The sequence below is a fragment of the Balaenoptera musculus genome, chromosome 1 (assembly GCF_009873245.2).
Source record: "Balaenoptera musculus isolate JJ_BM4_2016_0621 chromosome 1, mBalMus1.pri.v3, whole genome shotgun sequence".
Lineage (NCBI taxonomy): Eukaryota > Metazoa > Chordata > Mammalia > Artiodactyla > Balaenopteridae > Balaenoptera > Balaenoptera musculus.
This window is the reverse complement of record NC_045785.1, coordinates 112,957,475-112,978,052: the sequence shown is the minus strand read 5'-3', so window position 1 is coordinate 112,978,052 and position 20,578 is coordinate 112,957,475. Positions and strand designations below refer to the sequence as shown.

Genomic DNA, 20,578 nt, shown 5'->3' with positions numbered 1-20,578 from the left:
GGCTAGGAAGGAAGCATCTCCCTTGGGCTCCCCATAACATGGCCTCCCCCCTCCCCCCTAGCCTATGTCCTGAAACCGACAGTGACAGACACGTTCAACTCCCACTCTTTATTGGGACAAAGGAAGAAGAAGGCAGACCAACACCACAGGCCCACCCGCCAGGGGTGTCCAGACTTCAGCACCTAGTACAGCATGAGTATATCATAAATACAGGCAACATGGGATGGGTGAAGTGAGGAAAGGTTCCATACACAGGAAGAAGCCGAGCGGCCCTTCTAGTCTTGGAAACTGAGGCATATACTATACTGGCACAGTCCACTTACAGATGAAGAAGATAGAGGGGGTCTAGATTTCCATTTTGCAGATAGGGAGCTATTCCCTTCTGCAGATTGGAAAGAGGAAAGAGATTGCATGGAGGGAAATGCCTTTTTATACATTTGGAAGAAGAGCAGATTTCACCTTATAGATGGGTATGGGAGGGAAGGAGGAAAGTTTATTTTACATGTTAGCAGAAATGGATGTGGGAGGAAAGTGTCATTTTGCAGACAGGGAAAGTACTTCGGGGATGATCAGTTTACATGGGGGAGTGTTCACAGGCCATTCCATTCCCAGGTGACAGGAGGGAGAGAGGTGCAGGAAAGGAAAAGGTCCTAGGCCTAGAGAACAAGAGAGGTGTACCCCACAGGCACCAGCCCCTCCACTCCATCCTTCCCACAGCGGAGCCAGTCCTCATCCACAGTGGCGATGACACGCAGCACTTCCCCATGCCGGAAGCTCAGCTGGTCAGGTCCTGCAGCATTGTGGTCACAGAGAGCTCGAACTGCCCTGTGAGGAGCCAGAGGGAGATGCTGGGATGAAGTGAGGCAGGGGTGCCCAGCTGTCCCCAGCCTCACCTTCCCACTGTATGGTATGTCCCTGTTGGTTCAGCTCAGTAAACATCAGTTGGGCTCTGGAAGAGACATGGGGACCATCTATCAACATGTTGATTCTATTTGGGGCCCCAGCCGTCTCCTGAGCTCCAAACCCACTCTTTAGCTGCTTATTTGACGCAATTTGCACTTCTCTGGTGCTTCAAATTCAACATATGCAAACTAAATGACTCATCTTAACCCTCCAAACCCGTCCCCTTGTGTCCCCCATAGTGGTAAATGGCATCACCTTCCACCCAGTTGCTCCTGGCAAAAACCAGGCTGTCTCAGTCTTTACATCCAATCGATCACCAAAACCTGTTTGGTGTTTGTATCTCCCACCACTCCATTTATCTTTCTTTTCAACCCCACTGCCATTGTCCTCATTTAGGCCTCTATACTTTTTCTCTGGACCACTGGCATATGATCTAACTGGTGTGCCTGAATCTTGACAACCCTCTCCAGCTCCATTCTCCAAACAGCAGAGAGCTGTTTAAGTCTAAAACTTAAAACAAGCAAGCCTATCATCACCAGGCTTAAGACCCTTCAATGGCTCCCACTGCCTTGGAGTGATGTCCAGGTTTCTTAGCTGGCCTACTGAAGCCATCAACCTCCCTAACACCGCTGCCAGCATCCTCCACTCCAGCCACAACTACTCATGTACTCATAGTTCCTCACTTACCACACCTGGGCTTCTCCACCTTTGCATCCTGTTCCTTCAGATGCACACCCCACACCATCACTAGGCCTTCTCTGAGTCCCCAGACCTGGGGAAGAAGCCCTGTCTCTATGGCTCCATAGGACTCAGTCTTCCTTTCCTAGAGTCTTACCCACACAGAATTGTAAATGCTCATTTATTCACTGGTATCCCCACTGGAATACAAGCTCCTTGTGGGCAGGGACTCCAACAGGTTTTCCTTTGCATTCCCTCCCCCAGCATAATGCTAAGCACATAGTAAGTACTTGAATGGAAAATCAAGAAGCCTAATTCAATGGATTGAGAGAACCGAAGCCAGACCCTAAAGTCAACGCAGCCCCTCGTACCAAATTAGAAGACCCCACTAAAGAGAAGAACAGTACCACAGTGGACACACATGTGTGTTCGTATACACATACAGTAATAAAAGTTACCACTAACTGGGCACCTTCTGTGTGCCAAATGCTTTTATATTGAATAAAATCACGTTTAGTCTTCAGGACAACCATAACAAAAGTATAGATTATCCTCTTTTTACAGAGAAAGAAACTAAGGTTCAGAGAAATTAGTGTCTCACCAATAATAAATAGCAAAGATGCAACGCAAACCAAGCACTGCCTGACTTTACAGCCCAAGGCCGTTTACACCGCCTCCCATCCACTCTGTGAAGACAGAGAAACACATAGGTATAACACGCACACCACTTTCTCCCCGACCCTCCTTACCTGTGGGTCTGCGCTGTGCTGGGTGCCGAGACCTCAAGTTCCTTAGGAGAAGAGGGAGTCTCGGGAGGTGCCCCCCGCTTCACCAGAGCCAACACACTCACTGTCGGGGGCAGCCAGCTGGATGGTCTCCTGGAGGAAAGGATGCAGGGTCACAGAGGTCACCCCACCTCCATAAAAAGAACCCAAGTACCCAGGACTTTGGAGGGAGGAAGAGGCTGAGGGACGCAACTGTGGTTCAAAAGAGGTCAGGAGTTGGTCACTGCTGACGGCAGAGTGGCAGTTGTGGGACAGTTACCTTTAGGGTGACTAGGGAGGTGATAACGAACGTCTACAACACCAAAAACCACAAAGGGACCTATGGAACCAGCAGGCTTAGATCCAGAGGGTCACTAGAGAGTACCTGAAGCCATTAAAGAGCTACCAATGGTCAAAACCTAGAGCAGGAGTTGGCAATTTTTTTTTTTTTCTAAAGGGCCAGAAAGTATTCTTGGCTTTGAGGGCCAGGAGGCAAAATGGACAATATTATGCAGGTATTTACATAACTGTTAAAACTTAATGACTTAAGAATATAACCATTTTTATTTCAGGGCTATAGAAAAGCCAGACTGTCAACCTCTGACCTAAAGGATCCCTACCGAGTTTCAAATTGGGGTGACTGAGGGAGTTCCCTGGCGGTCCAGTGGTTAGGACTCGGCACTTTCACTGCTGGGGCCCGGGTTCTCAATCCCTGGTCCAAGAACTAAGATCCCACAACCCGCGTGGCGCGGCCAAAAAAAAAAAACAAATTGGGGTGACTGAGGGCTCTGAGAGGAGGTCAGAGGTCACGGAGAGGACCAGGGACCCCATTACCTGGACTTTGGGGCTCCACTCTCAGTTTCTGTGAGGCCCCCAGGCACTCCAAACAGTCTCCCCAGCCATACGCCTCTGCCTGGTGCAGCTTCCTCTGCGGGCAGGGACCTCTCCTGTGTGACCTCAGTTGCAGTCCTGTGATGCCTCGATCCCCACCGGGGAAGAGGGAAGCCCTCGGTGCCGCCAGAGGCGTAGACCCGGGAAGCCTGGGTCAGCTGCTCCCACCAACTACCTGGGGTAGGAGGGCTTGAGGGGGCTGAAGGGCCTGGAGGGGTCTCCCCAGAAGCCCCCCGGAGGCTCTGGGCCAGCCGACCCCCCCAGTGCAGCATGGCTTGCACAGTCTGCTGCAGGGCTGGAGGCGAGCCTGGGGGGTCAGGGGCCTGAGGCAGGCCCAGGGGCAGGTGGTGGTGGTGCTCAAAAAGCAGGTCCAGGTGGAAGGTGAGCACCGACAACGGCTGCAGCAGGAGCAGCAGCTCCGTGGACAAGGAGGGGCAGCCGCCCCGGGCCAGGGAGAAGAAGCCGGTGGGCAGGTACAGGAGGGACAGCAGGCCTGGGAAAGAACAGGCTAACATCAGCCCCTGCTCTGGGCCTAGTCCAGAGCATCAGCCCACCAATCAGCAAACATCCTCCCAGGCCTCTTCCTATGCTGGGCACTGGGGCAGAGAGAGGGGGACACGGAGGGGTGCAGAGCTGCCACATCCCCGCCTGTGTGGAACCATGGCCTAGAGAGGGAGACGCACGTAGAACGTGTGGTGACAAATATATAACGAAAAGGAGGACTTGAGAGCCATGGGAGCAAAATGGGCGGGCGGGGTGGGGAGTGGGGGCGAGTAAGCCTAGTCTGAGGTGGGGGTGGAGCCTCGCTGAAGAAGGACCCAAAGGATAAATGAAAGTTAATGAGGAGGCAGGAGGGGCAGGAAGCCCTATTCTAGGTGGAGGGACAGTAAAACTAGGGCCCTGGGGCAGGAAGAACAGGAAAGGAAGACTGTCACAGGACCAGGGAAAGCCCCAGACCTGAAGGCAGCGAGCAGAAGAAGGCAGAGGCCAGATAACCAAGACTTTGGAGGTTACAGTGAGGATTTGGGTCGTTCCTCCTATGGACAGTAAGACTCCTTGAAAGAGTTTTAAGCAGGAGAGTAGTAAGATCTGGCACCACGGGGAACCAACAGAAGAGATCCCTTCCCCCACCGGCCCCAGCCTAGCACCCCCATCCTCTCCCATCTGAGCCTCTGACCTGCATCTTCCTGGAGACTGGAAAACCACAGCTCCAACTGCTTAGTGCTGGGGGAGAGAGGAGGGAACAGAAGTTCAAGGAGGTGGAGGACTCCAGCCCCCTGTGGGTGGAGGATGGGAGATGAGATTGGAAGAGGGAAGGCCTTCTCTGGGGACATGGGGCACCCACCATGTGTCCCACCCATGACACTCCTGCCGTCCCCAGGCCGTGGGAGGGATGCCAGAAAGAAGGCCACTCACTTGAGGAGGCCCAGGATGAAGGCGTGGAAGCGGCTACGGCTGCTTCTTAGCAGGGCTAGACGGCTCACCTGGCCATACAGGGTTCCCAGGGAACGGGCGCTGGAGCCTGAGGACACAGGGCGCAGTCAGCCAGGCCCAGTCCCTGCCCCCGCCCGCCCAGCCCCACACTCTCCCCCCCTTCACCTGGCTTCACAGACGCCTCCACCACGCTCCAGGGGCTGCTCCGGCGCTGCCCAGTGATGAGGTCTTTCCGGAAAGGCTTCAGCCCGTCGGCCACCAGGGCATGGAGGGCCGGACAAAGGGTGGTCAGCACGAGGTGCCCCACATCTGGGCTCAGACGGCTATCCCCCAACTGGGCCTGGAGGCAGTGCAATGGGCATGGGTCCAGAGATACCTCCAGCCTTCTCCCCGCAGACTGTTCCTGCGCCTCAGAGCTACATTCACCTCCTCAACCCCAACGCCCTTCCCACAGGCACCTTCACCTTCTGCACTAAGTTCCGGGCGGCCCCAAAGTGCGAGATGATTTTATCCACTGAAGCGCTGACGGCTATCAGGAGACCTGGGTTGGGGGCCAGGGAAAGGAAGAAGCGTCAAAGCCCCCTGTCTCTCCCTAGGCAAACCCCAAGGGACTTGGAGAGCCCGGTTTACACAATTTGACCCTGAGAGAGGAAGGCCTAAGCGAGGGGAAGTTGATTCCCAAGCCAAGGGTCAAAAGTCAGGGTGTCCTACCTTTTTTCTGCTCCTGCAGCTGGCCAGTCCCACTCTGGGCTTCTGCCATCCACAGTCGCTGGTCCCGGGGGACGCCGGTGAACGACCAGGAACTACGGACTGGGGTAAGGGAAGAAGAAGGCAGTGACACTTACCAGGGGTTACCCCAAGGACTCCAGGCTTCCGCACAGGTCATCTCCTGCGGGTCTGCAGCGTTCCTGCCCTTGAAGTCTTGGGAAAGGGAGGACAGGGCTGGGTGGAGCATAGGGCAGCTCAACCCGGGCTCCCAGGGTGAAATCCTACACATATCTCAGCACTGACCTCCTGCTCCCCACTTCCCGGTTCCTATTTCCCTTCCTCACGGCCCAGCTCCCACCTCCTCGATCCCGGAAGTCCCGACGTGGGGCAGCCGCGCTCACCTCCCGCCTGCCAGGCTGGGGCCTGTAAGGCGGGAGATGACAGGCCGAGGGAAGGGAGGGGCAGCCTTGTGCCCGCCGCCCGGGGCCCTCGTCAGGTCCGCAGGGACCCAAGGAGCACGTGGGGAGCCTGGACCAATGGAAAGACAGACAGACGGGAAAGGGAGGAGAGACAGGGGGAGAGGAGACCCAAGGATTGGGAGGCTGGAAGGCGCCGGAAAGGGGAAACCGGGGTCCTGCGCCAGCATCTCGGAGGAGGGCGCCCGCTGCAGCCCACGTGGGGCTGGCCCCATGGAGAAGGAGTGACCAGAACCCCTTCGGCCAATGAGCTCAGCGAACTTCACCCTCTACCCTTCCCGAACAAGGTGGGGATCAGGCTCGAACTGCACTGGCCAGGGAATTCCACAGAGGGTGTGACCCAAGGTCCTTACCAATGGACTTGCTGGGACCCCCTTAAACGCATGGAAGCCTGCTAAGCCCGTATCCACTATGCCCGGGCCTCGAGGGAGAGTGGCCGGGCCACGCAGCCGGGAAAGCAGCAACCTTCGCCCAGCACAGGGAGCCAGCAGGGCCAGACTCCGCAGTACCAATGAACTTAGAATCCGCCCAGGTTGAAGGGCAGGACCCAGACGGGTAACCCCGGAAAAAAACTGAAAAATCGGTCTGGGCGAGGATGGGTGGGGCTTTGGAGTGGGCGGGGCAGCCCCGCCTGAGGCGTGGCCCGCGGGGCTGGCCCGGGTCCGTCTTACGTAGCCTGGGAGGAGGCGGTGGGCTCCTGGTCCAGCGAGGGGCCTTCGGCGGACGAGGTGGCCGTGGCAGCGGGGGGGCGGGTACCTGGCGGAGTGGGGAAGCCGCGGCGGGGAAGGTGCTACTTCTGGGAAAGAGCGGGGACAGCAGCAGTGCCAGCTCAGGGCTGGCCAGGCAAGGCAGGTCCCCCCTAGCCGGAGGCGAATAGGCCCCCACCGGGGACAGGCGGACAGGCAGCAGCTGCTCCTCTGGGGGACTCGGCGCCCCCAGTAGCCGCAGCCCAGCGCCGGGCCAGCCGGCCAGAGGCGCCAGGAGCAGAGACCCAGCTGCGGCCGCGCCCCCACCCTCCAACAGGGGGCGCCCGTCAGCCGAGAACCGGAAAACCAGAGGCCGAGGGAGCAGGAGGGGACCGGCTGCAGGCGGGATTGGCGGGGCAGGTGCGGAGGGGAAGGAGGCCAGCGGGATGGGCAGCCAGGCAAGGAGGGGCGGGAGAAAGAGGGAGCAAAGAGTTAGTCCCGTAACCCAAGGACCCACCCAGTTTCCCTTTCCCTGAGCGCTCCCTGGTAGAAGGGGACGGGAAGGATGGGTGACACAGAATGGAGGGGAGACAGGGGGTCGGGTTGGAAGCTTTGGAGGTGTGGGCGAGGCCAAAGCCCAGCCCTCCTCTCGCTACCTCCTGTGGCCTCTTACCCTCAACGCCGGCCTGCGGGCCTGGCTCCTCCGGCTCCTTTGCGGCTGGGGCCTCCTCACCAGCAGCTGGGCTCCCCGCCCTGCCCTCTTCGGGCTGCCCCTCTACTATGGGCTGCAGCCCAGGTCGGTTCTTCTTCCTCCGGGGAGGGACGGGTGGAGGTGTGGGCCGGGGCGGGACCAAGGCCCAGCCAGCTGGGGGGTCTCGGGGCGGGACTGGCGGGGGCGGAGCCCGGCTTCGGGACCTGAGTTCCTTGAAGGTGGTGACTTCCCGGGGAGGCGCCGGGGAGCCACCGAGCGACCCCGTGGGGGGCAGCTCGGTGTCTGGCGAGAAGAGGATGAGCCAGTCACTGCGGTCTTTCTTGGCCTGCGGCACGAGGGGCAGCCCTGGGCCCCGCTTGCGCTTCTGGGCCAGCTCGTGGAAGGATGTGATTGTCCGATGGGGCACCGGCTCCTTGATGACGTCACTTCTCCATCCCCCATCAGTTTTCCCTGCATCTGTTTTGGAGCCAGTATCAGTTATTCCTGTATTGGTCTTCCAACCGGAGTCGAATTTTCCAGGTTCAGTTTTCCAGCTAGAATTAGAATTCCCATTTACTTTCCAATCAGAGTGATTGTTCTCAGTGATTTTCCAGCCAGCTTCAGTTTCCTCTTTGTCAATTTTCCAAATGGGGTTGATTTTCCAACTGGGTTCGGTTTTCCCAGCATCGATTTTCCCATCATCAGCCTCTAGGAGGTCAGAGGTAGGGAGGTCCTGCTCCTCAGCCTCATCCTCTTCCTCTAGTCCTGGGGAAGGCAGGTCCCGGCAGGTGGTCAGGGCATTGCAGTTGGAGTCCAGGCCAGGGCCAGGTGGAGAGGAAGCTTCAGAGCAGGAATCAGGAGAGCAACAAAAGCTGTCTGGGGAGCAGGCGCCTGGACCTGCAGAAGGCAGTGGGGAGCCTTGCTCCAGAGGAATGATGCTGGGCTGAGGGTGGACATCCTCATTGCCAGGGAGGTCCCTGGAGTAGACCGAGATGGGGGACTCATCAGGGCTAAGATCTGAGCAGGAGCTGAGAGAGGAGGAGCAAGCTGGGTCCGAGGGAGAGGCAACCCCCTCTTCGTCCTGTGCTGGGTCCTGCCGGTTTTCTAGGCCTGGCCCATGCTCCTGGCAACATCGGCAGGGAACGGCTGGGCTGTTGGAATTGGCGTCCACCAAGGTCCCGCTGCAGGGGCCCTGGCTCTCCTTGCCCCCAGTGTCCCCTGGGGGAGGGGATGTGCTCAAGGGCCCCTCCCGAAGCTCCGGACGGCGGGACAAGTGCAGGCCCAGAGAGACATGCTGGAGGTGGATGTGGTTGAGGTTGCAGAGTAAAGCCCTCTGAGGGGACAGCATGGTGCCAGCGGCGACGGGGTGGCCTCGAGAATGAGGAGGAGCAGGCCTCTCACATCCACCTACCTGGCAACTGCAGCTGCAGCCCTAGAAGACAGGGATGGTGAAACCCAGCCAGTGAGGGAGCGGGCCGCGGGAAGGACACGGAGGTGACTGACGGCTGGGGCAGGCCTGGAAAGGCGCCTTGGACAATATTTAAATGAGATGCAAATAGACATCGACTGGCCATTAGTTTCCGCTGCAGTGTTTGCAGGTGGAGTCGAATGTAACCCCCCCGGGAATGGGGCGGGGAGGGTCAGAGCATGCGGCTGCGCTCTCGATCTCCTTGGAGGTGCGGGGGCTTGTAAAAGAATGGGGCCCAGAATGGACTCCGGGTCCTCTCTGCTGCAATCTGGCCCTGCTCCCCAGCCTGCCCCTCACTCCCAAGGGAACGGGTCAAGGGACGCCCCGCCCAGATGCTCTGAATTTGGGTGGTGGGGAGGCTCGTCTGGCTGGTTGATGCAGGAAAGGGGCGGGCGTGGGGGAAAGGACGGAGCAGCCGTCGTCATGTCAACTCCGCCTGGCAGGCCAGCCGGCACAGACCCCGAGCTCCGGCCTCCAGCCACGGTGCACGTTCACCCTGCTCCGAAAACCAGCGCGTCTATCCATTCTCTCCGCACTTGTCTCTATCATCCAGCTACCACCCCACCCTTTCTCTATTCATTTTTTACCGCTAACCTCTCTTGCCCCACCCCGCGTGCCCAATCCGTCCATCCACACCCACAGGACGAGCCATCCTCACCAGGGTCCTCCTGCAACCGCTCCAGCGTCTGCTCCTTCGCAGCTCGGGTCCCCGCCCGGCCCGCACAGACTGGAGGGGAGGGGGGCTGGGACAACCGGCGGCCAGCGCTGCGCAGCCGCGCCCCTTCACGCATGGGCGTGGCGTGGCTCAGACCCAGCCCCCAGCGCTTGACGTCTTGCCTGTGTCACCCACCCAGGCCCGGCTCAATGGCTTTTGATGCGTCCTAAGCTTTCACTCCCAAGAGGATCCTGAAGCCAAGGCCCGAGGTCCTCGCTTCCATGCAGCTGCCCCCGACCCTGACCATTCTGGACAGAGCTGCGCCCCTGGCTGGCACAAGCAGGAACAGAAGAACCACAGGTTAGACAACAATTTATTGAGAGCCTCCCCTCTCCACCTTCACAGTCTCTAAGTCACTTTTTCCGCTTGTAGATCTTGTTTGCTAGCCCCAGGAAGATGGCTGGGGGCAGGGGCGCAGCATACTGCTCAATGAGACCCATAATGCGGCTGTAACTGTGCTCCTCGTACTGCGTGAACACAGCCCGAAGATTCATCTCCTCGTATAGCGCCTTTACCCGGGCCACCTTCTCGGCCTCCTTCTGCCCATAGTTCTCCTGAAGGATTGGAGGCAGGAAAATGGGCTTATTAATCTCCCCCCAGCACCTCCAGGTCCACTCTCCTCCCCCCATCCAGCTATTCCAGAACATCTCCAATGCCATTCACTCCATTCCTGCCTCCAGTTTCAAGTGTCTCTTAGTATCTAAGATCTTGAACCTCCCCCTCCCCATCCCAAATGCTCAGACAGTGGCTCAGGCCTCAGTTTCCTCTAGCCCAGGGTTTCTCAACCCTTGGCACATTTGAAATTTTGGACTGGATAATACTTTGTGTGGAAAGCTACTGTATGCGTTGTAAGATGTCTGGCAGCATCTCTGGCCTCTACGCACTAGAGATACCTGTGGTACATGCACACACACCAAGTTATGACAACAAAAAAATGTCTCCCGACACTGCCAAACGTCCTCTGGGGGGGGGGTGCAAAATCACCCCCACTGAAGAACCACTGCTCTATCCCCTTTTTCAGCAGCTCAGGGATCCACAGCCCTCTCTCAGGCACCTGCAGGATCTGGCGCTGTTCCGGAGAGGCCCGTTGCAGACACTGAACCACCAGCCAGCTGCACTTGTTGTCCTGGATGTCAGTGCCAATCTTGCCTGTCACACTGGGATCCCCAAAGAGATCAAGATAATCATCCTGGGTGGGGGCGGGTGCAGAAAAGGAGGAATGAAGAGGCACCAAGGCAGGGAAGGAGGAAAGTTGGAGCCTTTTCTCTGCCAGTGCCTCATGCCTTCCTACCTGAATCTGAAAGAACTCTCCCATCTCCAGCAGGATCTTCTTGGCATTGGCATGCTCCTTCTCCCCGTCAATGCCCGCCTACAGTGAAAAGGGGATTAACAAGCCATACACCAGAGGTGCCTTCATCTTCCTGGCCGCTTCATTCCACGAGGTCTTGCCCCAGTGCAGCCCCCAAATCTTCTCTCCTCTCCTTTCAGACATCCCTGGCTTCCCTGATCTAGGAAGTCCTTACTGATGGTCCAGCCCCTATCCCACTTATTTTAGCTAGGTCTTCCTGCGAGTCATAGCAGAGGTGAGTCCATTCTGGAGGCCCTCAGACTATCTCTTCTCTCACAAGGCTCAGTCCCTGAGTCACTCTGATCCTTCTTCCTAATCTTTTTGCCATTTCCAAATTCTTTCAGGATGAAAAGGAAACTTGGAGAAGGTCAGCATAGACAGTTAATCCCACTGACCGCCTCCGAATCCAGTCTCCTCCCTCTCAGCCTGAATTATATCCTCCCCACTCCTATCCGTACTCAGATAGAGGATTTATTGTTCCCCCTTGATGGGCCATCCACATTCATATTAGCCACTCAGTTAATTTTTACAGTAGTCCCATGGGTGGGGATTTTTATCCTCATCTTACAGCTGAGGAAACAGACTCAGAGAGATTAAGTAACTTGCTCAAGATCACACAGCCATTCAGTGGGGGCACCAGATTGTCCAAAGTTGTCTGCCCTGTGGCCTCCTATCCAAAAGCCCACATGAGCAGGGCAGCGAGGGTGCGGAGGCTCACTCACCATATACATAGCAGCAGCTACAGGAAGGTAAAAGGAGTAGAAAGCCGTCTTGTACTTGACAATGGATTTGTACCTGAGTACAGGGAGAAGATAAACTCCTCAGAAGGATAATGCCCCTGCCCCAGCCCTCCCTCACTGTCCAGATATGGTTCCCATTGTCCCTCACCTCTTTTCAGTGAATCTGCCAAGATCTACATTGCCCTGGGGGGCCGTGATGAGGTCCAGGGTCTGTCCGATCTCAGTCTGATAAGAACTCTAAGGAAGAGGAAAATGGCCCATGACCTGGGCTTTCTCCAGGGCTGGAGAACCCTGAAATCTTGGGCCCTACATCCCATACCAGTTGACACCTGGGCAGTCAGAAAGACAGCAGGAGGGAGAGAGGGGCCCAAGACTCAAGGCCCATCCAGTCACACACACAGTCCCTTCCCACTCCTCAGTCACAGAGACACAAAAGCCCCTCTCGCCACCACCACCCTCCCCAATTCCCTTCCTCAATTATTTCCCCATCCAGGCAAACCGAGGTATCTCCTTTGTCCCGAAACAAGCTAGACGAGAATGTCCTACAGAGGCCAAGGCTACTGTGGGCAGCCTCTGGGCACTGAGCCCTGGTCTGCAGCACACCTGCAGGAAGAGCTCGATCAGGTTCATATAATAGGGCTGCTCCCGGCAGTAGAACTTCAGCAGGCGGTAGACACATGCTTCCAGAAGGAAAGCATCATTGATTGCATCCAAACCTATGCCTGGCTGTCAAGGACACAGAAAAACAAGCAATCAGTCTTTGGCCTAGACTCATACCAAGAACCTGTAACTCTGAACACCTCCATAGGTTCCACGTGACCATCTCCCTGTGGCCTGTTCCCATGCCCACCGCTACCTTCCCGCCCACTTTACCTTCTGATACCAGCAGATCTGGCCCCGTCGGGTGAGGGAGGAATCCATGATGTCGTCTGACACCACGAAGAAGGCTTGGAGCTAGGAGAACGAAAAGTGGAGTAAGAGCCCCAGGGCTCCTTATTACTGTTCCTTCTACCAGCAACAGAGCTGCTGCTTTTGAGAATCACTGAGCTGGGAAGGAAGGTCAGGATGAGGAAGCCGAGGACTTTTTTTTTTTTTTTTGCCACACTATGTGGCATGTGGTATCTTAGTTCGCCAACCAGGGACTGAACCCGTGCCCCTGCACTGGGAGCACAGAGTCTTAACCACTGAACCACCAGGGAAGTCCACCAAGGACTTTTCATCTGTGCTGTGGGACTTTGGAAAGTTACATGACTTCTTTGGCTCAGGCTTCCAAACTATAAAAAGGGACAAAAACTCCCTTGTTTTCAAAGTAAGAGACACAACAGATCTCTGACATCTCCAGACAAGCAGCCCTAGACAATCCCTGGTATCAGGGAGATGATGAAACATCTTCATATACTGTACTCTCTCGCCAAAAACTTCAGTGAATGCTTCAAGTAAGATTTCTTCAGGCAATTTGACTTTACATGACTTCTGGAACAAAAAAGGCTGTTCCTGTGTCCTCCCCGGGCACTCTGCTTACCTACTCCAGTGACCAGGAACAAAACCCCACCTCAGGGAGCTCATTTGGGAGCGCAGGTCTAATAGGATGGAACTGAAGTCTGACTTCTGGTAACTTTCACCCATGGGTCTTAAACATCATCAAAGGGCTTACTCTTCTGAGTGCCAGCCTACTTGAAGGTACCCAAACGTGCTGGTTCCCCACAGGACTGTGAACTCCTTGGAGGCAGGGCAATGTGTTTGTCCCCCTGGCATTCCCAGAGCCCAGCACAGCATGGTCCCAGAGTGGGTGTGTCATAAATGTTTGTCTAAGAAATAAATGAGAGAATGAAGCACTGTAATGTCCCCCAGGATACTTCCTGCAGTCAGGCTACACATTCCGGCTCCTTCAAACAGCTTTTGAAGACATGGTTTTTGTTTTCTCTGGTTTTTTTGGCTGCACCACGTGGCTTGCGGGATCTTAGTTCCCTGACCAGGGACTGAACCTGGGCCCTCAGCAGTGAAAGCGCCGAGTCCTAACCACTGGACCGCCAGGAATTCCCCGAAGATACAGTTTTTAAACCTTCACCCCACCCTGATCCCTGCATGTGCTCTAGTGGATCTGCATTGCTCACAGGAAGTGCCCAACACCACCCACCAGCTCATGTGTGGGCAGTGCAGAAAGGGTTATGGCGATTGCTGCTCTTGTGCCAGGCAAAGTCCCTGGGGAAGGAGGCATCCATCTGCATCTTGACCTCTGACTTCGCCCTGGGTTGGGACCTGGGTTTTCCACATTGGGGGCACACGTTTTATCTACAATGTGTTTATTTGGAGTGGCATTGTTCCCCTGAAGCCACAGGTCCGCTGCCTCCCCTGAGTGATTACAAGGGCCATCTGGTTTCAACCAGCACCACTCAACCAAGATTGTCTCCAAAGGGCATTCATTCTGTGGCCTCCCTCAATCTTCTCTGCCCCCCAACTGCACTTTCTATTTGTTAGGAGAACTTTAAATCTATAGGGATGGTACCACAGTACCGGGTTGAGTTTTTTTAGTCATCTTCCCAGGTATGTGCTATAGTGGGAAGTAACGGGAAATACACCACATTACCTATGTAGCATCCTTACCAAAATGTTTACCCTGATTATTTCCTCATGATATTAATCAGGCTGGATTGTGAGATACTCTACCAAATAATTGGCCTGGACTTTAAAAAAAGTCAATTGTGATAGAGGAAGTATTCTAAAGACTGGAGAAAAACTACCAAATGCAATACATTACTCCTGCTTGGATCCTAGATGTTAAAAAAAAAAAAAGAAAAAAAAACCTATAGTGGACAATTGGGGGGGAATTACAAGTATTTAAATATGGAATATACATTAGATAATATTTTAGTACCAATGTTAAATATCTTGGATGTTGCTATGATCTGAATGTGTCCCCCACCAAAATTCGTATGTTGAAATCCTAACCTTCAAAGATGATGGTATTAGAAGGTGGACCCTTTGGGAGGTGCTTAGGTCATGAGAGTGGAAGCCTTGTGAAAGGGATTAGTGCCGTTATGAAAGAGACCCCGCAGAGCTCCCTTGCCCCTTCCACCTGAGGACATAGCAAGGAGATGCTGGCTATGAACCAGGAAGAAAGCCCTCAGCCGACCATGCTGGTGCCTTGATCTTGGGCCTTCCAGCCTTCAGAGCTGTGAGATATAAACTTCTGTTGTTTATAAGTTACCCAGTCTGTGGTATTTTGTTATAGCAGCCCAGACAAAGATGTGATAACAGTATTGTGGTTACATAGGCAAATGTCCTCATTTTTAGGAAGTAAATGCTGAAATAGAAAAATAAGAGGTTGAAGGAGATGAGGTAGAAGTGAAAGGAGGATAGAAGCAGAAATTATAACAAAAATCATCCAAAACAATGGTGGACAGCTCAAATGGAATCTTGGGGAAGTGACAGCAGTACAGCTGCGTTTAAGAAAACACAGGGCGGCGGGGGGGCGGGGGGGGGGACTTCCCTGGTGGTGCAGTGGTTAAGAATCCGCCTGCCAATGCAGGGGACACAGGTTCGAGCCCTGGTCCAGGAAGATCCCACATGCCACGGAGCAGCTAAGCCCGTGCGCCACAACTACTGAGCCTGTGCTCTAGAGCCTGCGAGCCACAACTAGTGAGCCCATGAGCCCACGTGCCACAACTACTGAAGCCCGTGCGCCTAGAGACCGTGGCTCTGCAGAAAGAGAAGCCACCGCAGTGAGAAGCCCGCACACTGCAACAAAGAGCAGCCCCCGCTCGCCACAACTAGAGAAAGCCCGCGCAGCAACGAAGACCCAACGCAGCCAAAAATTAATTAATTAATTAATTTTTTTAAAAAAAGAAAACATGGGAATTTCCTGGTCGTCCAGTGGTTAGGACTCGGGGCTTTCACTGCCAGGGCCTGGGGGTCAATCCCTGGTCAGGGAACTAAGATCCCGCAAGCTGCATGGCACGGCCAAAAGAAAAAAAAAGAAAAAGAGAAAAACACCCCCAGGTGCACCCAGTGCGGCTGAGGTTAACAGCAACCGATTCTACCAGGTGAGCTGTTGGCCCCTCGCGCTCTCACCTCCCTCCGCCCCACAGCTCTGCCCCTCTCCTCCTGCCCTTCCCTCCTTGCCCGCCCTCTGTGTTTATGGGCTCCTCAGCCCCTCCCGATCCCTAGAAGGGCACCAGGGGCCCTTCACCAGGGGCCTCGTCCTCAGTGAGGCCATCGTCCTTCTACCTCCTTGGAGGCAAATCCCTATTCTCCAGCCCCATCTCTCTTACAGGCTCCAGATTGGAATTCCCAACACCTGCAGGACAGACAGCTCTGCCAGATCTGCTCATACCGAGAATGCGGTGTGGCCGACTCTGAGCTCGTCACGTCCTCCCTCGGGCCAGCTGCTCCTCTCCGCAGGCCAGAATCACCTGTCATTCGCCAAGCCCTGAGCGTCTTCCCTCCTGGGCTCACTGGCCCCCTCCTCAGGGCCTAGCACGCCCCCCCCCCCAAACCTGGTCCCCCTGTCGCTAATGAAGACTTTAGGCCAGGCCAGCAAACCATACACCTTCAAGGGCCAAGTGAGCTTGGAGACAGGAAGATGTGGGCATTGGAGCAAGATAAAGACAGACCCACACATGTCCTGTCTTGGGAAAGTGGCCTCAATTCAACTTCAGCCAACTGTTGCTACATAGGACTCTAGACCCAGATCTAGCAATTTTCCAAGTAATGCTAGAAATCTGGTGTTTTATGTGAAATCTCTTCTTTGTTAGATTTAGGGACCTTAATTTTAAAATATTTTCGAAAACTACCAATGGGCTTCCAGTTTTCAATCTCTGCCACAGAATAACCTTCTAGAAGAACTAGCTTGCTTCTGCGGCTGTCCTCTGCTCAGAGGAAAGAGTTGACAACTTTATGGCCAGTTCCAAGGCCCTGGCCCACAGCAAGTCTACAGGTGAAATATGTACCTACTGACAAAAGACTTTCCCCACATTTGTTAACCCTTGGAGTAATTCACTGAGTCTGGCTGCAGCACACTAGCGGCACAGAAACACAAACAACCAAGAAACCAAGTTTCAGGCCCATCCCTCCTTGCCCCACCCCATCCTACCCAGGGTACCCCCACTCTTAAGTAAACCTCGTCTTCTCCTGCCCTTCCCCCTCCCTCTTACCAGTTCCACACACCAGCCCACGGTCAGGGCCCGCTGGAGACTATCAGCATCCTGCTTCCTGGGCTCCACCAGCTCCCGGAACGCTACCAGCACTGTCAAACCCCGATGGTACTTGCCTCCGATGGCATTGTACTCCAGGACCTGGGGGCAAGGGCAGAGGGACAAGGCATCAGGGTCTACAGAGCAGCTATTCTGAGAGTTCTCCTTGCCCCTTCCCACTTCCAACCACGAGGCCTAACTTTATCCTCCTCAACCCCTTCAGGCAGCCTCTGGAATTGCTTTTCTCTCGGCTTCTTCCCAAATCCTGGAGCACAGCTAGAAGTTCTCCAGTCCCCAGGCTCTCTCTGCATTGTCTTCTTCAGTACACTTAAAGGCTCCATACTGGAGATTAAAATCTGCTCCCAAACCCAGGACAGGGCTTGAACTGGGCGAAAACTCTGTACGTGCTACTGATAGGGACAGAGTAAAAGGACAAAGTAGGTGATTAAATAATTAATCCCACTAGAGGACTGTAAGTAAAGAAAAAAAGTATGGGAGACCCCTGTAAGTTAATGATCACCGAAGAAAGCAGGTTTGCTTAACCACAAAACCAAGCAGGCCTGCTCAGCAACAGAAGCATGAGACATGCCCCAAAACAATAAAACAATAGTGGCATGAGACCCACATCCTGCCCAGTGAGTTCAGTCAGTTAATGACCCCTAGAACATGCTCTCTGCACACACAAAAAACAACTTATGGAAAGGCGACATTTCAATGTAAAAGACCCTCATTGTACTGAGACCTGAAATAATTGTTCCATAGTGCCACGACAGTCCTGGCTTAAACATGTAGGGACAAGAAAACTCCCCTGCCCAACGCGGAGGAGGAGGTGATGATGAAAGCGTGACGTCTACTCAAGAATGAGGAAGAAGGCGGTCTTGTCCTCCTCCCCGCTTTTCCTTTGATTATAAAACTGTAGCCCATGAAGTTCTTGGGGTGCGGCACGCTCTCACCCACCGGCTTGTAAGCCTCACAAGCGTTCTATTCTAATAAATCACTTCTTTTCTATCACTTTGCCTCTTGCTGAATTCTTTCTGCACTGAGACATAAAGAACTGGAGCTCCTCAGAGCCCCCAGAAACACCACCTAGCGGTTTCACTATGGGAATGGTTGGCGTGCTCACATCTCTCCTTCACCCCATCCCCAATTCTCCTAACTTCCCCTTCACAGCCCATTCCTCCTTTCTCAGCCACCTCCTCCAACCCACAGTTCAACCTATCTGCAAATGAAAAGCCTCTTTCACTTTATTAAAGGCAAGCCCCCTACCCACAGAGTTGGCCAGAGGACAACTTGGAGGGGACCGAGGTTGGGGAACCTACCCCCCACTCCTCCAATAGCATCCCCTCCTGCTGGGGCTTCTCACTGTGCCTTCTGCTGCCCTGCTGTCAACCAGATCTAATTCACTGGGAAGACTTCCCTTTTAATCTCCATCCCAGTGTAAACAGACTTCCTTTTCCTTAGTTCCCCTCAGACAAATGAGACAGCATTACAAACAGAATTACTAGATACTCCAAAAGAATAAAAGAATTAGGCAACTTAAGTATCCCAGCAGTAGCTCCTGTTCTAGAGCAGGGGTTTCCGATGATACACTAGCTTCACTCAGGCCCACTTCAGACTGCTTCCTCCCAGGTCCCTGCCAAGGTAGCACCTTATGATTTCTGGATACCTAATTCCCTTTCTCGACAAAACTAAAGACTTACCAGGTTCAAGGCCCTCCACCCCCATACAAAGCAGTCTGGCTGGCTCAGCAGAACCATAAAGCAGGATTGATCAGCTGACTAAATATACCTGCCCAGGCCCCACCCCCTCCAGAGTGGACCCAGAGTCACTCAGATAAAAGCCTGCTCTCATACCTGTCAAAAGCCAGAGCTGGATCCCACACATGCACAGAGAGTGCAAAGGTTCACTCTCTCAAGTCGTAAACCCCTCACCTCCTTGAGCCGGGCAATAGCATCTCCTGTCTCTGGGTGTCCAATGTCCTCCTCAGTCAGCACCCTGACAATCTGGGAGAAGTGCTGGATGAAATCCTGCCTTTCTTGGGCATAAACATCCAATTTCTGGTCTCCATTCATTCTGAGGGAGGAGTAAAATGCTCTGACAAGAGGGAGGACAAGTCAGAAACCTAATCAGCTGCTCCCCTCCCCAAGGCCCCTCACCCCGCCAAACTCACCGAGGCTCCTCTGTCCACGCTTGGCACCAGCAGCGGGCACTGTGCCAGGCCCCCAGGACTGGGCACCCATGCACCAGGGAGGGCCGCCGTAGGGAACCCAGCCACCTCTCCCGGGGCACCCAGCAGGGGGCTGGCAGCAAGAAGACACCCACAGATCTCAGCCAGCGGGACAGGGGCAGCATGGGGGGTGGCACAGGGAGGGGGCATCGAGCTCTCCCTGCAGGAGCAAGCACCAAAGGCAGATGCACGTTGTCAGCTCCCCAGGTCACCCTCCAACCTTTTACCTCCATACCCAGAATGCCCCACTCTCTTCTGGGCTGAGCTTGAGGGCATTTACAGAAAGAAACGCAGGGAACAAAAAGTATGGCTGGGTGACCAAGACTCAACTGATCACACTTAAAATAAGACGGCTAGAACTTAATGCCAACTAACTTTATCCGGTTGAGAAACCGTCAACGCCTCCTCCAGGGAGCCTCTGGAATTGCTGCACTCTTGGCTTCTTCCCCCAAGTTCTGGAGCACATGATAGAAGAGTCCAGAGTAAAGGACCTCAGGACTGGGGGCTGGGAGGACCCTTAAATCACCCTATTTTATGGAGGTCAAACTGAGGCTCTAGGAGATAGGAAGATAACTGGGGAGTGTCAGTGCCAAATCTAGAACACAGGTCTCCCCTGGTAGGCGGGGAGAGGGGAGCGCAGGCTCTGAGATGCTTCAAGAAGAGAAGTGAAAGCGGAACCCCTGGGTGCTATGGACATGTAGCCTGGGGCTCTGGGACTGGGCGTCCTGAGCCTCACAGACCTGGGACTGCGCAGACAGCCTCGGAGCAACACTGGGTGGGTGGGGAGGGTTCGCAGCAGAAGAGCAAAGCAGGGTGCAGTTATCCTGTGGGGTTCCAGGAAAGCACATGGCAGAGTTCAGGAGTTTCTGCACATCCACAGTGTCAGTCGGTCCCACCAACCCCCAAAACGGGGGAACTCTAACACAACAGACTGGACCTCCTGTGCCTTAAAGTATCGCTACAGAGGTAAGGCCGAGTTTCTAGTCCCTGCCAGCCCTCTACCTCTCTCACCTGTTCCTGGACGCCAGTTGCTGCTCCAGATTGTTGGCTGGGTACTCCTAAAAGCCGGACCGCTCGGCGCTCAGCTCCCTGGGACCAGTAGTTCTCGATCTCCTTTCACTCTAGGCAGAAGTGCTTCATTAGACTACAATTCCCGACATGCCATAGGAGGGACAAAGACCACGCGATCTAGCGCTGGCTGGCTGGGCGGAGACGAGCCACACTGATTGGCTGCTTCCCCTCGTATGAGCATGAGGCCCTGTAACCAACAGCCAATGGAAGGGCTGCGCTCAGGGCCGGAAGTTAGGAGGAGCTGGAGTGGGCGGAGGGTTGGGTGAGGATGGAGGCAGCCGAGGTGAAAGCGAAACAGTTTGGGAATTCCCTGCACCCTAGCTCCGAGCTGTCACTTTTACTACGCACTTAAATTTTCATTATCTTCCTGTGCAGTTGAGTGGCACATTACTAAAAACCCAGCCGGACCAGCTTGGTCACTTACAGGTTGTCTAACTTAGGCAAATCATTTAACTTCTCTGAGCCTCAGTTGACTTCCTTGAGACTATCTTCCCTCATGTGTTAAATGAGGATAACACTGTGATATAAAGTATATAAAGTGCTTTAAGTGCTCAAGAAAGATAAGACTCAGCAGAAACTAGAAACT

General features: G+C 54.6%; 2 protein-coding genes and 1 long non-coding RNA gene across 17 annotated transcripts; 1 reads left to right on the top strand and 2 right to left on the bottom strand.

Annotated features, from left to right (window-relative positions):
- Positions 1-89: 89 nt before the first annotated feature.
- RUSC1 (RUN and SH3 domain containing 1) lies at positions 90-9,432 on the bottom strand. 12 transcript variants are annotated; one of them, XM_036831231.1, is made up of 11 exons: positions 9,358-9,432; positions 7,214-8,663; positions 6,526-6,936; positions 5,382-5,480; positions 5,135-5,211; positions 4,836-5,010; positions 4,653-4,758; positions 4,414-4,460; positions 3,180-3,729; positions 2,331-2,459; positions 90-825 (listed from the first exon to the last, which is right to left on the bottom strand). In XM_036831231.1, exons 2-11 carry the CDS (start codon positions 8,577-8,579, stop codon positions 657-659), a joined length of 3,129 nt encoding a protein of 1,042 aa, XP_036687126.1. In that variant the 5' UTR covers positions 8,580-8,663; positions 9,358-9,432; the 3' UTR covers positions 90-656. The 12 variants fall into 12 exon arrangements, with proteins under 12 accessions (XP_036687126.1, XP_036687154.1, XP_036687217.1 ...); XM_036831221.1 differs by having other exon boundaries at positions 94-825; positions 5,129-5,211; XM_036831239.1 differs by having other exon boundaries at positions 659-949; positions 5,129-5,211.
- LOC118884089 lies at positions 5,951-12,228 on the top strand. The gene is made up of 3 exons (XR_005017180.1): positions 5,951-6,141; positions 9,554-9,714; positions 10,436-12,228. It is a non-coding gene; the product is annotated as an uncharacterized LOC118884089 (long non-coding RNA).
- Positions 9,711-20,042, bottom strand: FDPS (farnesyl diphosphate synthase). Of its 4 annotated transcripts, XM_036831366.1 has the most exons (11): positions 19,933-19,954; positions 18,865-19,081; positions 18,626-18,788; positions 16,656-16,796; positions 12,376-12,456; positions 12,106-12,228; positions 11,651-11,739; positions 11,485-11,557; positions 10,706-10,783; positions 10,469-10,603; positions 9,711-9,968 (listed from the first exon to the last, which is right to left on the bottom strand). In XM_036831366.1, the coding sequence occupies exons 2-11, from the start codon at positions 19,044-19,046 to the stop codon at positions 9,768-9,770; spliced, it is 1,266 nt and encodes a 421-aa protein (XP_036687261.1). In that variant the 5' UTR covers positions 19,047-19,081; positions 19,933-19,954; the 3' UTR covers positions 9,711-9,767. The 4 variants fall into 4 exon arrangements, with proteins under 4 accessions (XP_036687261.1, XP_036687270.1, XP_036687273.1 ...); XM_036831375.1 differs by lacking the exon at positions 18,865-19,081 and having other exon boundaries at positions 19,933-20,042; XM_036831378.1 differs by lacking the exon at positions 18,865-19,081 and having other exon boundaries at positions 18,626-18,767; positions 19,933-20,042.
- Positions 20,043-20,578: the final 536 nt, after the last annotated feature.

Coding starts and splice junctions, on each gene's coding strand:
- FDPS (XM_036831366.1), bottom strand. CDS start 19,046: ATGCTGCCCCTGTCCCGCTGGCTGAGATCTGTGGGTGTCTTCTTGCTG. Junction 10,784..11,484: donor TAGCTGCTGCTATGTATATG/GTGAGTGAGCCT, acceptor TTTTCACTGTAG/GCGGGCATTGACGGGGAGAA. Junction 10,604..10,705: donor GAGAGTTCTTTCAGATTCAG/GTAGGAAGGCAT, acceptor GCCCCCACCCAG/GATGATTATCTTGATCTCTT.
- RUSC1 (XM_036831221.1), bottom strand. CDS start 8,579: ATGCTGTCCCCTCAGAGGGCTTTACTCTGCAACCTCAACCACATCCAC. Junction 5,011..5,128: donor ACTTAGTGCAGAAGGTGAAG/GTGCCTGTGGGA, acceptor CACTGCCTCCAG/GCCCAGTTGGGGGATAGCCG. Junction 4,759..4,835: donor GGAGGCGTCTGTGAAGCCAG/GTGAAGGGGGGG, acceptor CTGTGTCCTCAG/GCTCCAGCGCCCGTTCCCTG.